Genomic DNA, 16,175 nt, shown 5'->3' on the forward strand with positions numbered 1-16,175 from the left:
GCCGCCATTAACCAATCACAAGCCGTGACGTCACGGGAGGCTGGACATGCGCGTATTTTGAAAAGCGCGCGTGTCCAGCCTCCAGTGACGTCCCGGCTTGTGATTGGTTAATGGCGGCCATGTTGCCGGGACGTCACTGGAGGCTGGACACGCGCGCTTTTCAAAATACGCGCATGTCCAGCCTCCCGTGACGTCACGGCTTGTGATTGGTTAATGGCGGCCATGTTGCCGGGACGCGGACCAATCACAGCAAGCCGTGACGTAATTTCGTCACGGCTTGCTGTGATTGGTCCGCGTCCCGGCAACATGGCCGCCCTGACCAATCACAAGCCGTGACGTCACGGGAGGCTGGACACGCGCGCTTTTCAAAATACGCGCATGTCCAGCCTCCCGTGACGTCACGGCTTGTGATTGGTTAATGGCGGCCATGTTGCCGGGACGTCACTGGAGGCTGGACACGCGCGCTTTTCAAAATACGCGCATGTCCAGCCTCCCGTGACGTCACGGCTTGTGATTGGTTAATGGCGGCCATGTTGCCGGGACGCGGACCAATCACAGCAAGCCGTGACGTAATTTCGTCACGGCTTGCTGTGATTGGTCCGCGTCCCGGCAACATGGCCGCCCTGACCAATCACAAGCCGGGACTTCACGTAACCAAGTAAAAGCGCGAAATTTAAACAAACAACGCTGCCGGTTCCCTCGCTGAGGTCCCGGCTGCGTCGGACAGGTGAGTATAGCGATATTTTTTATTTTAATTCTCTTTTTTACACATTATTACATTAATGTTGTTGCGATACCCGATACCCGATACCACAAAAGTATCGGATCTCGGTATCGGAAATTCCGATACAGCAAGTATCGGCCGATACCCGATACTTGCAGTATCGGAATGCTCAACACTACTTACAACCACCGGAGGGAGCCCAAGAGCAGAATTCACAACAGTACCCCCCCTTGAGGAGGGGTCACCGAACCCTCACCAGAGCCCCCAGGCCGATCCGGACGAGCCAAATGAAAGGCACAAACCAAATCATCAGCATGAACATCGGAGGCAACAACCCAAGAATTATCCTCCTGGCCATAACCCTTCCATTTGACAAGATACTGAAGCTTCCGCCTCGAAAAATGAGAATCCAAAATCTTCTCAACCACATACTCCAACTCCCCATCAATCAACACCGGGGCAGTAGGATCAACAGAGGGAACAACGGGCACCACATATTTCCGCAACAAAGATCTATGAAAAACATTATGGATGGAAAAAGAGGCTGGAAGGGCCAAACGAAAAGACACTGGATTGATAATCTCAGAAATCCTATAAGGGCCAATAAACCGAGGCTTAAACTTAGGGGAAGAAACCTTCATAGGGACATGACGGGAAGACAACCAGACCAAATCCCCAACCCGAAGCCGGGAACCAACACACCAACGACGGTTAGCAAAACGCTGAGCCCCCTCCTGAGACAACACCAAATTGTCAACAACATGAGCCCAAATTTGCTGCAACCTGTCAACCACAGAGTCCACCCCAGGACAATCAGAAGGCTCAACCTGCCCCGAAGAAAAACGAGGATGAAAACCAGAGTTACAAAAGAAGGGTGAAACCAAGGTAGCAGAACTAGCCCGATTATTAAGGGCAAACTCGGCCAATGGCAAGAAAGCCACCCAATCATCCTGATCAGCAGACACAAAGCATCTCAAATAAGTTTCCAAAGTCTGATTAGTTCGCTCGGTTTGGCCATTTGTCTGAGGATGAAATGCGGAAGAAAAAGACAAATCAATGCCCAGCCTAGCACAAAAGGCCCGCCAAAACCTAGAAACAAACTGGGAACCTCTATCGGACACAATATTCTCCGGAATGCCATGCAAACGAACCACATGCTGAAAAAACAACAGAACCAAATCAGAAGAGGAAGGCAACTTAGGCAAAGGTACCAAATGAACCATCTTAGAAAACCGGTCACAAACCACCCAGATAACTGACATCCTCTGGGAAACCGGAAGATCCGAAATAAAATCCATAGAAATATGCGTCCAAGGCCTCTCAGGGACTGGCAAAGGCAAAAGCAACCCACTAGTGCGGGAACAGCAAGGCTTGGCCCGCGCACAAGTCCCACAGGACTGCACAAAAGAACGCACATCCCGTGACAAAGAAGGCCACCAAAAGGACCTACCAACCAAATCTCTGGTACCAAAAATCCCAGGATGACCAGCTAACACAGAACAATGAACCTCCAAAATCACTTTACTAGTCCATCTGTCAGGAACAAACAATTTCCCCACTGGACAGCGGTCAGGTTTATCAGCCTGAAATTCCTGAAGAACCCATCGTAAATCAGGGGAGATGGCAGAAAGAATCACCCCTTCCTTCAGAATACCGACCGGCTCAAGGACCCCAGGTGAATCAGGCAAAAAGCTCCTAGAGAGGGCATCAGCCTTAACATTCTTAGAACCCGGAAGATACGAGACCACAAAATCAAAACGGGAGAAAAACAGGGACCATCGGACCTGTCTAGGATTCAGCCGTTTGGCAGACTCGAGATAAATCAGATTCTTATGATCGGTCAAGACCACAATACGGTGCTTGGCCCCCTCAAGCCAATGTCGCCACTCCTCAAATGCCCACTTCATAGCCAACTACTCACGATTGCCGACATCATAATTGCGTTCCGCAGGCGAAAACTTTCGAGAAAAGAAGGCACACGGTTTCATCAAGGAACCATCAGAATTCCTCTGAGACAAAACGGCCCCTGCCCCAATCTCAGAAGCGTCAACCTCAACCTGAAAAGGAAGAGAAACATCCGGCTGACGCAACACAGGGGCAGAAGTAAATCGGCGTTTAAGCTCCTGAAAGGCAGAAACAGCCACAGAGGACCAATTCGTCACATCAGCGCCTTTCTTCGTCAAATCGGTCAGGGGTTTAACCACACTGGAGAAGTTGGCAATGAAACGGCGATAAAAATTAGCAAAGCCCAAAAATTTCTGAAGGCTCTTCACGGATGTGGGCTGGATCCAATCATGAATGGCCTGAACCTTATCCGGATCCATTTCTATAGATGAAGGAGAAAAAATGAAGCCCAAAAAAGAAATCTTCTGTACTCCAAAGAGGCACTTAGACCCCTTCACAAACAAGGCATTATCACAAAGGATCTGAAATACCATCCTGACTTGTTTCACATGAGACTCCCAATCATCTGAAAAAATCAAAATATCATCCAAATATACAATCATGAATTTATCAAGATAATTCCGAAATATATCATGCATGAAGGACTGAAACACAGATGGAGCATTAGAGAGTCCGAATGGCATCACAAGGTATTCAAAATGGCCTTCGGGCGTATTAAACGCAGTTTTCCATTCGTCACCCTGCTTAATACGAACAAGATTATATACCCCTCGAAGGTCAATCTTAGTAAACCAACTAGCCCCCTTAATCCTAGCAAACAGATCAGAAAGCAAAGGCAAAGGGTATTGGAATTTGACCGTGATCTTATTCAAGAGGCGATAATCAATACAGGGTCTCAAGGAGCCATCTTTTTTGGCAACAAAAAAAAAACTGCTCCCAATGGTGAAGAAGATGGCCGAATATGCCCCTTCTCCAAGGACTCCTTAACATAGCTCCGCATGGCGGTATGTTCTGGCACAGACAGGTTGAAAAGTCGGCCCTTAGGAAACTTACAGCCTGGAATCAAGTCAATAGCACAATCACAGTCCCTATGCGGTGGAAGGGAACTGGACTTGGGCTCATTGAATACATCCTGGAAATCTGACAAAAACTCAGGAATTTCAGAAGAGGGGGAGGAGGCAATTGACATCAAAGGAACGTCACCATGAACCCCCTGACAACCCCAACTAGTCACAGACATAGATTTCCAATCTAATACCGGATTATGCACCTGTAACCATGGGAAACCCAGCACAATAGCATCATGCAAATTATGCAACACCAGAAAACGACAATCTTCCTGATGGGCTGGCGCCATGCACATGGTCAGCTGTGTCCAAAACTGAGGTTTATTTTTAGCCAACGGTGTAGCATCAATGCCCCTCAAAGGAATAGGACTCTGCAAAGGCTGCAAGGGGAAACCACAACGTCTGGCAAATTCTAAGTCCATTAAGTTTAGAGCGGCGCCTGAATCCACAAATGCCATGACAGAAAATGACGATAATGAGCAGATCAGGGTCACAGATAACAGAAATTTAGGTTGTACAGTACTGATGGTAACAGAACTAGTGATTCTCTTGGTACGCTTAGGGCAATCAGAAATAACATGAGCAGAATCGCCGCAGTAAAAACACAACCTATTCTGACGTCTGAATCCTTGTCGTTCAGCTCTAGACACAATCCTATCACACTGCATAGGCTCAGGACTCCGCTCGGAAGACAATGCCATAGTGTGCACAACTCTGCGCTCGCGCAAGCGCCGATCAATCTGAATGGCCAGAGACATAGAATCACTCAGACCAGCAGGCGTGGGGAACCCCACCATAACATCTTTAACGGATTCAGAAAGACCCTTTCTGAAGATTGCCGCCAAGGCATCCTCATTCCATTTAGTCAGTACAGACCATTTTCTAAACTTCTGGCAATATCATAGACCTGAGACAGGGACAAGGGGGCATCCTCTACGTCTGGAGGAAAGAAGGTTTAAGCATAATAACAGACGCGGATTCTTTACTGTAAGAGCAGTGAGACTATGGAACTCTCTGCCGTATGATGTTGTAATGAGTGATTTATTAATTAAATTTAAGAGGGGACTGGATACCTTTCTGGAAAAGTATAATGTTACAGGGTATATACACTAGATTCCTTGATAAGGCGTTGATCCAGGGAACTAGTCTGATTGCCGTATGTGGAGTCGGGAAGGAATTTTTTTCCCCATGGTGGAGTTACTCTTTGCCACATGGGGTTTTTTTGCCTTCCCCTGGATCAACATGTTAGGGCATGTTAGGTTAGGCTATGGGTTGAACTAGATGGACTTACAGTCTTCCTTCAACCTTAATAACTATGTAACTATGTAACTATGTAATATGATTCTGCCGCTTCTTGACCCTGAGACAGGGCCAACAAGGTCTTCTCAGCATGATCCACTGAATTAGGTTTGTCATACAATAACCCAAGCGCCTGAAAAAAGGTGTCTACATTAAGCAACGCCGGATTCCCAGGTTCCAGGGCAAATGCCCAATCCTGGGGGTCACCACGCAGCAGAGATTTAACAATTTTAACCTGCTGGATGGGATCACCAGAGGAACGGGGTTTCAGAGCAAAAAACAGTTTACAGTTATCTTTAAAGCTCAGAAATTTGGACCTATCCCCAAAAAACAAATCAGGAGTTGGAATTCTAGGCTCTAAAACCGGAGTCTGAACGATATAATCGGAAATACCCTGTACTCTAGCAGCAAGTTGATCCACACGAGAAGCCAATCCCTGAACATCCATACCAGCGCCGAACTCCTGAGCCACCCAGAGGTAAAGAGGGAAGAAAAAAAAAACACAACAGACTACAGAAAAAAAATGGCTCAGCACTTTCCTTCCCTTCTTCTGAGATGCGGTTAACTCATTGTGGGCCAGTTGTACTGTTATGATCTGGTGGCCTAAGAGCAGCATGAGACGTACTCTGGAGAAGGTGGTACCTGTACTGACCGCAGACCCTGAACTTAACACCGCAACTAGAAGTAGCCGTGGAATGTACCTAGCGCTCCCTAGACATCTCGACACAGCCGGAGGACTAATTACCCCTAGAGATAGAAAAGGGAAAACTATCTTGCCGCAGAGAAAATCCCCAAAGGATAGACAGCCCCCCACAAATATTGACTGTGAGAGGAGAGGGAAAAAACATACACAGACTGAAATGAGAATTTAGCAAAGGAGGCCACTTCTAGCTAAATAGAAAGGGTAGGACAGAGTACTATGCGGTCAGTATTAAAACACTAGAAAATATCCACCACAGAAAATACAAAATCTCCACAGCTAACTAAAGATATGGAGGGTATATCTGCATCTCCAGAGATACCAGCTTGGCTAAACAAATCCTTATACAGACCAAGCTGGACAAGACAAAAACATGGAAAAGAGCTGAACAATAAGGCCACAGCATGTGGACAGCAAAAATCAAGGCCAGAACTTATCTTTGTTGAAATGAACTGCAAAGCAGAAGAGACCAGGCAGGGATGTGAATCCTCCAGGAACAATGGACAACTGGCACTGACTAAAGGGTGAAGCAAGACTAAATAGCCCAGTAAAAATTGCAAAAAGTGAACACACCTGATAAATGCTGCGATTCAGAGACAGCAGCGCTACCACTTACAACCACCGGAGGGAGCCCAAGAGCAGAATTCACAACACCTGACATCCCAAGCAAGGAGAGCACTAATGAGAGAAGCAGCCAAAAGGCCCATGGTCACTGGAGGAGCCACAGAGATCCACAACTCTGGTGGGAGAATCTGTCCACAGAACAACTATTAGTCCTATACTCCATAAATCTGGTCTTTATGGGAGAATGGAAGGAAGAAAGACTTTATTGAAAGCCATAAGAAGTCCTTTTTGTAGTTTGCAAAATGCATGTATGGTCACAGTGAGCATGTGGAAGAAGGGGCTCTGGTCAGATGAGACCAAAGGAAAAATGCTATGTGTAGCGGAAAACTAACCCTGCACATCACCCTGAAAACGCCATTCCAACCGTCACACATGTTGAAGACAGCATCCTGCTGTGGGGAGGCTTTTCTTCAGCAGGGGCAGAGATGCTGGTCAGAGGTGATAGAAAGATGGATAGAGCTAAATACAAGACAATCCTAGAGTAAAACCTGTGAGAAGCTGCAGGAGACTTCAGACTGGGGCGTAGGTTCACCTTCCAGCAAGGTAACGACCCTCAACATCCTGCCAGAGCTACAATGGAGGGTTTAGATCAGAGCATATTCCTGTGTGTTTACAGCGCAGTCACCGTCCGAACCCAAATCCCAGAGAGTCTGAGACCAGATGTGAAAATTACTAATCACAGACGTCTCCATCCAATGTCACTGAGCGAGAGCGAGGGGGTAAAGAAGGGGCAAAATATCACCTCCTGATGTGCAAAGAGAGACCCCAAAGGACTGCAGAGAAAGCTGGAGAGACAGACCCCAAAAACCTGCAGAGAAAGGTGGTCCTACAAAGCACTGACTCGGGCTGAATACAAATGCACAGCACAATTGTCAGATCTATGTTATTACAATAATTAGTACACCCTGTATCGTTTCCTTTACACGTCAGTAATTTTTGTTACTTTGTGTTGTGGGACATAAAGTTCCAATAAAATACATTTACGTTTGTGGGTGTAACATGAAAAATGTGGGAAAGTTCAGGGGGTGTGAAGACTTTTTTAAGGCACTATCAGGCTTGCTTGCAGGTTATTACAGCTGTGATCTGCAGAACATGGCTGTTTTTCATGCAGCGTGCCTCGGCCTTCGCTCTCCTGGCCACGTTACTCACTTGCTGCAGATTCACCGCGGGAAGGGGCGTCTCGTTCATTCATCTGCTCTCTTTTCGCCCGGGCGTGCGATGATGCAATCGCTGCTGCCGACCTCGAAGCCGTCTCAAGTTCAGGTTTTACAATCGTTTCTGCGAAAATAGAAACATTGATTTGTGAAACGTTTCATTCTGAAACACATTTTTTTCGTTTGCGCTCCGGCATTTCTTGATTTTCCCGCCTGTAGGTGGCGCTGTTGATTATTGAGATCTGCGTTGGGAAGATGAGACAGCGATATTATCACATTTTTGCATTTTCCTGATGAACCTAAAACTGTAAATTGAGACTAATCTCCGTACAGTGAGATGTTCTAGACTTTGTGTTTCCATTAACTTCCATTTTCAAGATCTCTGCTTGCTGTCAGTTAATGTAAAAAAAAAAATCAGGGAGAGACTGAAATCTCATATAAGCCTACCTGTCCCTATAGCATGGGGTTTGCTACACTTGTATCCAGTGTGAGATTAAACACATCTTCTGCACTGATGGTTCGTTACAATGTCTCAGTGCAGGCTGTGGCCCTTGATCAGTACAATAGGACGCAGGGTGCGAGAAGGAACGTGCAGGGAAGCATTTCTTGGAGTTTGGGGGGCACCTTGAGCCTCCTGCTGCAGTTCTCACCCCGGGCCGGTTCTCAGGGGCCGCGGGTGCGTGGTCATTTTGCCCCATTTTCTGTCTCGCTGTCATTTCCTTCTAGTTTTTGGTGGTGTTTTAGTGTCCAGACTGCGGACCCCTGTTCAGGATGTGGGTTTCTCACCTTGTGAGAAGACGCCTCCATCTGTGTGTAGTGTAACACGCTGTATATAGTGGTAATGGGTGGGGGTCCTACAGCAATGAGTATTTATAATCTAGTCTTACCCACTGAGCCACGGTGACGTCTTTTGGGTTATTATAAATCGCGGTGTAATGAAAAGTTCTGCCTTAATAGACAACTTTGCCTTTTAATTCATCACCTTTTTCCATACCTCTGCTTGCTGCCAGTGGATGGCATAAGATGAGGTTGTGATACATTTGTGTTTATTTATATCTATTTTGATACATTTGTATCCATTCTGGGAATCAGAGATCAGCTGACACCTGTTATCTGCACTGATACATTGTAACAACCGCTGCAGGAGGTGCGAGACACTGATTATCCACCTCCCCGCTCCACCCACCGCGCCATTTTCACTGGTGTCTGTAATATTGCTCCAATGTCTGTCTCTGCAAAACTACAACTCCCAGTTTGTGTCTGTGCAGGTTATGCTGAGAGTTATGGGACTATTTTCTCCAACCTCTTGAGGAAGGGGATGGGCGCCCCCTTTATGTTGTGGTGGTACTTGGCCTGTTTTCTGTAGGGCTGGCTCAGGGGGCTATCCTATAATAGACCCTCATTGAGGTTTTGTCAGGATGCAATGTTGCACGTATGGCGATCTCTGTACTGCGCCTCTGCACGTGTTGAAGCTATGTGCCCATGTATTAAACGTGTAGAGCTTATCGGCAGCTCTCAGCTCGGCCCCCAGTGGTTTCCTGCCTGGGGGGGGATTACGCATGTTCTTCACAGTCCTGGTCGTCTCTGGAGACGGCTGCAGAAATGTCAGCGTGAATCATCTCGGCTGCAGATCTGAAATGTCAGCGCATACACGCGGTACATTCAGCATTTCCCAGCCGGGACGACCGCCATCATATGATCCAAAACCGCGACATATGTGAGAAAAAGCCAAGACGCCATCCTGACACCAGAGAACAATAGCATCTTAAAGGCCTTCATTTTTCAGCAGGGTTTTGTTAGTTTCTTCACCACTTTTCGGATCTGTGTCCGGTGTCAGTGAATGGTAGCGACGATCTATTGAGAAGCTGGATGAGAATCTAGTGGGCCACGGGGAATCGTGACAGTGTGCTCATTGCACATAGTGACTGCGGACCTTCACCATGCAGGGGATGAGTCCGGTCATAGTGCTTCTCACACAGCTGCTGGAGCGTTGATGCAGACCTTCTTCACCATGCAGGGGATGAGTCTGGTCTTAGTGCTCCTCACACAGCTGCTGGAGCGTTGATGCGGACCTTCTTCACCATGCAGCGAATGAGTCCGGTCCTAGTGCTTCTCACACAGCTGCTGGAGCGTTGATGCGGATCTTCTTCACCATGCAGCAAATGAGTCCGGTCCTACTGCTCCTCACAGCTCCTGGAGCGTTGATGCAGACCTTCACCATGCAGGGGATGAGTCCAGTCTTAGTGCTCCTCACACAGCTGCTGGAGCGTTGATGCGGACCTTCTTCACCATGCAGCGAATGAGTCCGGTCCTAGTGCTTCTCACACAGCTGCTGGAGCATTGATGCAGACCTTCACCATGCAGGGGATGAGTCCAGTCTTAGTGCTCCTCACACAGCTGCTGGAGCGTTGATGCGGACCTTCACCATGCAGGGGATGAGTCCAATCCTAGTGCTTCTCACACAGCTGCTGGAGCGTTGATGTGGACCTTCTTCACCATGCAGCGAATGAGTCCGGTCCTAGTGCTTCTCACACAGCTGCTGGAGCGTTGATGCGGACCTTCACCATGCAGGGGATGAGTCCAGTCTTAGTGCTCCTCACACAGCTGCTGGAGCGTTGATGTGGACCTTCTTCACCATGCAGCGAATGAGTCCGGTCCTAGTGCTTCTCACACAGCTGCTGGAGCGTTGATGCAGACCTTCACCATGCAGGGGATGAGTCCAGTCTTAGTGCTCCTCACACAGCTGCTGGAGCGTTGATGCGGACCTTCACCATGCAGGGGATGAGTCCAATCCTAGTGCTTCTCACACAGCTGCTGGAGCGTTGATGTGGACCTTCTTCACCATGCAGCGAATGAGTCCGGTCCTAGTGCTTCTCACACAGCTGCTGGAGCGTTGATGCGGACCTTCACCATGCAGGAGATGAGTCCAGTCTTAGTGCTTCTCACACAGCTGCTGTAGCGTTTATGCGGACTTTCACCATGCAGGGGATGAGTCCAGTCCTAGTGCTTCTCACACAGCTGCTGGAGCACTGATGCGGACCTTCACCATGCAGGGGATGAGTCCAGTCCTAGTGCTTCTCACACAGCTGCTGGAGCGCTGATGCGGACCTTCACCATGCAGGGGATGAGTCCATTCCTAGTGCTTCTCACACAGCTGCTGGAGCGTTGATGCGGGCCTTCACCATGCAGGGGATGAGTCCAGTCCTAGTGCTTCTCACACAGCTGCTGGAGTGTTGATGTGGACCTTCACCATGCAGGGGATGAGTCTGGTCCTAGTGCTTCTCACACAGCTGCTGTAGCGTTGATGCGGACTTTCACCATGCAGGGGATGAGTACAGTCCTAGTGCTTCTCACATAGCTGCTGGAGCGTTGATGCGGGCCTTCACCATGCAGGGGATGAGTCAGTCCTAGTGCTTCTCACACAGCTGCTGGAGCGTTGATGCAGGCCTTCACCATGCAGGGGATGAGTCTGGTCCTAGTGCTTCTCACACAGCTGCTGTAGCGTTGATGCGGACTTTCACCATGCAGGGGATGAGTCCAATCCTAGTGCTCCTCACACAGCTGCTGGAGCGGAGACCATGCTCTGTGAGCCCTCTCCTATCCAGCACTCCACCTATACTGATATATTGTAACAAGCAGATCAGTTGTGTGAGCAGGAAAAGCTTAGGTTTATCAATATCCTGAAGTAGTAATACGCTTATGTTCACTGACAGCAAGCGGAGAGTTTGAAAGGAAAAGACATTGAAGAGAGTTTGGCAGAACATTCCTGGATTATTTGGATATGTCTAGAAAGTTCTCATATTCTGACTGTGAGACTAAAGGAAAAAGGGGGTCTGACAACCTGTGACACAGCACGCACAGGCGGCCGGTTGTCAGCAGCCGTAGATGAGGACCGGTTAGATTCTGTCGCTTCTTTTTCGTTCTTTCTTTTCTAGGATTCAGCATTTTCAGGAGAGCGTCCGGTTCATCCACGAGTGTCGTGTGAGCGGCGGCCGCTGCCTCGTCCACTGGTCAGTGCCGCACACAGAAGGTGCATGTTACAGATAGCAGATTTCTGAATTATTGGAACTTTTAATATCCAGAAAATATAAAAGTTCTGTATTGTTGAACTTTTATAATTGTAACTGTTTCATTTTAAGATCTCCACTTGCTGTCGGTGAATGTTAACAAGTGACATATCCCCGAACATTAGGAATATTTCTTCTGGGAGTTTGTTACAGTTGTATCCAGTGTAGACAGTCCTCGGTGCCGGAGACAAGGCAGCCATACATATACCTACAGCAAGCAGAGGTGTTAACATGGCGCAGAGCTGGGACACGGCGTATTAGATAATGACAGGACTTCTGTGGGCCCCGGGCAGGTGATGATGGCTGACACTGGTGTCTCTTGTGTGCACAGCTTGGCCGGCGTGTCGCGCAGCACCACCATCTTGGTCGCCTATCTGATGACGGTGACGTCCTGTGGATGGGAGGATTGTCTGTCTGCGGTGAGGGCCGTGAGGGCGTATGTGGGGCCCAACCTCGGATTTCAGCAGCAGCTGCAGGAATATGAGAGGACAACAGCGAAAGAGGTAAAAGAGCATGAAAAGGACAGCAGAGACCCCCATAGAGGAGATATTATATGTGGGGCTACGATGGGGGCTACAGAGGAGATATTATACTGGGGGGCTATAGAGGAGATATTATACGGGGGCTATAGAGGAGATATTATACGGGGGGCTATAGAGGAGATATTATACGGGGGGCTATAGAGGAGATATTATACAGGGGGCTATAGAGGAGATATTATACGGGGGCTATAGAGGGGATATTATACAGGGGACTATGGGGGGCTATAGAGGAGATATACGGGGGGCTATAGAGGGGATATTATACGGGGGGCTATAGAGGAGATATTATACGGGGGGGGGCCTGAGAGGAGATATTATACTGGGGGCTATAGAGGAGATATTATACGGGGGGCTATAGAGGAGATATTATATGGGGGCTATAGAGGAGATATTATACAGGGGGCTATAGAGGAGAAATTATACGGGGGCTATAGAGGGGATATTATACACGGGGCTATGGGGGGCTATAGAGGAGATATACGGGGGCTATAGAGGGGATATTATACAGGGGGCTATAGAGGAGATATTATACAGGCGGCTATAGAGGAGATATTATACAGGGGCTATAGAGGAGATATTATACGGGGGGCTATAGAGGAGATATTGTACAGGGGGCTATAGAGGAGATATTATACAGGGTTTATAGAGGAGATATACAGGGGGCTATAGAGGAAATATTATACAGGGGCTATAGAGGGGATATTATACGGGGGGCTATAGAGGAGATATTATACGGGGCGCTATAGAGGAGATATTATACAGGGGGCTATAGAGGAGATATTATACAGGGGGCTATAGAGGAAATATTATACGGGGGGCTATAGAGGGGATATTATACGGGGGCTATAGAGGGGATATTATACGGGGGGCTATAGAGGAGATATTATACGTGGGGCTATAGAGGAGATATAATACGGGGGCTATAGAGGAAATATTATACAGGGGGCTATAGAGGGGATATTATACAGGGAGCTATAGAGGGGATATTATACAGGGGGCTATAGAGGGGATATTATACAGGGGGCTATAGAGGGGATATTATACAGGGGGTCTATAGAAGGGATATTATACAGGGGGCTATAGATGAGATATTATACAGGGGGCTATAGAGGAGATATTATACAGGGGGCTAAAGAGGGGATATTATACAGGGGGCTATAGAGGGGATATTATACAGGGGGCTATAGAGGAGATATTATACAGGGGGCTATAGAGGGGATATTATACAGGGGACTATAGAGGGGATATTATACAGCAGGCTACAATGGGGGCTGTAGAGGGGATATTATAGAGGGGATATTAGAGGGGGCTATAGAGGAGATATACAGGGGGCTGTAGAGGAGATATTAGAGGGGGCTATAGAGGGGATATTATACAGGCGGCTATAGAGGGGATATTATACAGGGGGTCTATAGAAGGGATATTATACAGGGGGCTATAGATGAGATATTATACAGGGGGCTATAGAGGAGATATTATACAGGGGCTATAAAGGGGATATTATACAGGGGGCTATAGAGGGGATATTATACAGGGGGCTATAGAGGGGATATTATACAGGGGGCTATAGAGGGGATATTATACAGGGGACTATAGAGGGGATATTATACAGCAGGCTACAATGGGGGCTGTAGAGGGGATATTATAGAGGGGATATTAGAGGGGGCTATAGAGGAGATATACAGGGGGCTGTAGATGGGATATTAGAGGGGGCTATAGAGGGGATATTATACAGGCGGCTATAGAGGGGATATTATACAGGGGGTCTATAGAAGGGATATTATACAGGGGGCTATAGATGAGATATTATACAGGGGGCTATAGAGGAGATATTATACAGGGGCTATAGAGGGGATATTATACAGGGGGCTATAGATGGGATATTATACAGGGGGCTATAGAGGAGATATTATACAGGGGGCTATAGAGGGGATATTATACAGGGGGCTATAGAGGGGATAAATATACAGCAGGCTACAATGGGGGCTGTAGAAGGGATATTATAGAGGGGGCTATAGAGGAGATATATGGAGCGCCCCCACCGCCGCAGGGCCGAGGGGTACCCGGTACCGGGCCTCCAAGTCTCTGCTCTGGGGTTGTCACGGCGGCTAGGCCCCGGTCCGTGACCCTGCCGTGGGGCGCACAGTGAATAACAGGTGTGGATGGGTGGATGATGGTGGTGATGGTGCGGTGCAGTAAATAACGAGGACACCAGGTTGCAGTCTCTTTACCTCTTTACTGAAGATCTCTGGGTCCTCAGTCCGGAATACGGTTCACCAGGCTGCGCAAGTCCGGCCGGTCCAATGGCACCTCCAGAGTTCTCTTCACAGGTGGAAATCGGTGCCTTCCTTCTAGCGCTATGTGTTGTGGTCCTTCCCTGCTGTGCTTACGGAAAGTCCCCCACAACTGTTGTGTCTGTTTCTTAAGTTCCCTCACAACTCGATTAGATGATGTTCTGCTAATCCTCCGTCCCTCCCTGATGTTCTGGTTGGGACGGCACCCGTTTGACGGGTAGGCTCGGAGCTCTTCCGGGACCCTAGAGTCGCCCCTCTCCACAAGTTGCCCCCCAAGACTGCATAGGTGATTTAAGGTTAGACAGCCCGCCTAAGACTGACTGTCCTGCCGCTGTTTGGAGTATTGCTTGAAGCTGAATGTTATTCTACTCCCTCGGCGTTCCGGCCACCGGTAGTGCGCCTCAGTAGGATGTTGCTTCGGTCTTACAGCACGACTCCTACTGGTATTTCTCCTTTGCGTGATCTCGTTTCTCACTCAGCACAATCTATCTCTCTTCTAATCCTTTCTTGGGCACCGCCGCTACCCGGAGCAGGCACGGTCCCGTTACGTTCGTTCTTGGTGCCAAGCCCCTGTCAGGATCCCACCCCTGACAGAGACCCTACTGTATCTTCCCCCACAACACCCTCTGCCACAAGGTGTTGCCTGGTTCCAACCCAGTCAGCTTTCTGATCTAACTTCCTGCCTGACCCCCAGTTTACCCACTATGGTGGGGAGTGGCCTAATGAATAGCACCCTTAGCTCCCCCCGGAGGCCCAGCTGTGAAATGTATTGGTGTCTGTGATACCTGATCAGATGAACTCCTTCAGTGCCATCAGACGCACCATAGCTCCCCATAGTGGCGGAGCCACAGTACTGCAACGACCAGGACTCTGGGGCGCTGCACTCCCCCCTGGTTAAACACAGTACTCCGGGACTGGGAAGAAAACAACAATACAAGTTAGCAAAAAGACATACAGTTTTGTTGAGTGCTATAACAATAAGTATACTTGAACAGGCTTCCCTTTATGGGAGGTAAGGACACTTGAACGTTACAAACATGGTTAACGTTATAAATTACAGGCTATAAATAACTCCTGTTACCCAACCGGGTATTCTACTAAGTGCAAAATTGTTGAACAATAATTTAACATTGCCTTTAAGGACATACACTCTGAATCCACTAAAGACCTTCCTATAATCACATTATAAGGTAATTTAACTTTTTCATTCTCCTTCTTTAGATCTGCAGGACCGCCTGTCCTATCGGCACCAGACCTACTGCCTCTCCTTTCGGTTACAGGACCGCCCCGTTCAGCCAGAGCCTACTGCCTTTTCAACTACTATACACAGTATAGAACATAACATTACTTTCAGTTTAAGAGCACTGAACCATCTCTACATGACTCCTATGAGGACTCAGGGTTTACCTTCTATCCTAACTATCTTTCAACATTATCAAAACATTTTCTATTGAACATTAAGCCTTCTCATTATCTTTCTTTCTATCATGCATGCTGGACACCACGTCTATCCCTATGGGCCCACTGCATCCTCCTTCCATCTTTCACTTTTTCCTTCTCAGAGAGCATCATCAGCTTTTCTTCACAATTAACTAATTAAATACATATAACTTTCTCATGTAAACATTATCATCACTTTCTTTGGTCAAGACATTATTGCTTCCAATCTTAAAGCAATATCACGGTTTAAGTGCAACAAATGAACATCCCCTTTAAGAGGGGACCAAGTCTCTATGAGGTAGCGCGCCTTCTCAAGCTACCAGTCCATACTCAACAAAGGTTCCAGTGTGGTATCTTCA

General features: G+C 47.9%; 2 protein-coding genes across 3 annotated transcripts in view; one reads left to right on the forward strand and one right to left on the reverse strand.

Annotated features, from left to right (window-relative positions):
* LOC143807380 (uncharacterized) overlaps window positions 1-15,280 on the reverse strand; it is a 76,211-nt gene extending 60,931 nt beyond the window's left edge. Inside the window, exon 1 of the mRNA XM_077288855.1 lies at window positions 15,162-15,280. The gene's annotated coding sequence lies outside the window, so the exon portion shown is untranslated. The remainder of the gene's footprint in view (window positions 1-15,161) is intronic.
* The window catches only part of LOC143807381 (dual specificity protein phosphatase 22-A-like), a 38,777-nt gene that overhangs the window by 13,618 nt on the left and 8,984 nt on the right, over window positions 1-16,175 (forward strand). For both annotated transcript variants that reach the window (XM_077288856.1, XM_077288857.1), the window contains 2 exons: window positions 11,409-11,483; window positions 11,872-12,043. In XM_077288856.1, coding sequence (XP_077144971.1) covers window positions 11,409-11,483; window positions 11,872-12,043 — 247 coding nt within the window. The remainder of the gene's footprint in view (window positions 1-11,408; window positions 11,484-11,871; window positions 12,044-16,175) is intronic.

The sequence above is a fragment of the Ranitomeya variabilis genome, chromosome 2 (assembly GCF_051348905.1).
Source record: "Ranitomeya variabilis isolate aRanVar5 chromosome 2, aRanVar5.hap1, whole genome shotgun sequence".
NCBI lineage: Eukaryota > Metazoa > Chordata > Amphibia > Anura > Dendrobatidae > Ranitomeya > Ranitomeya variabilis.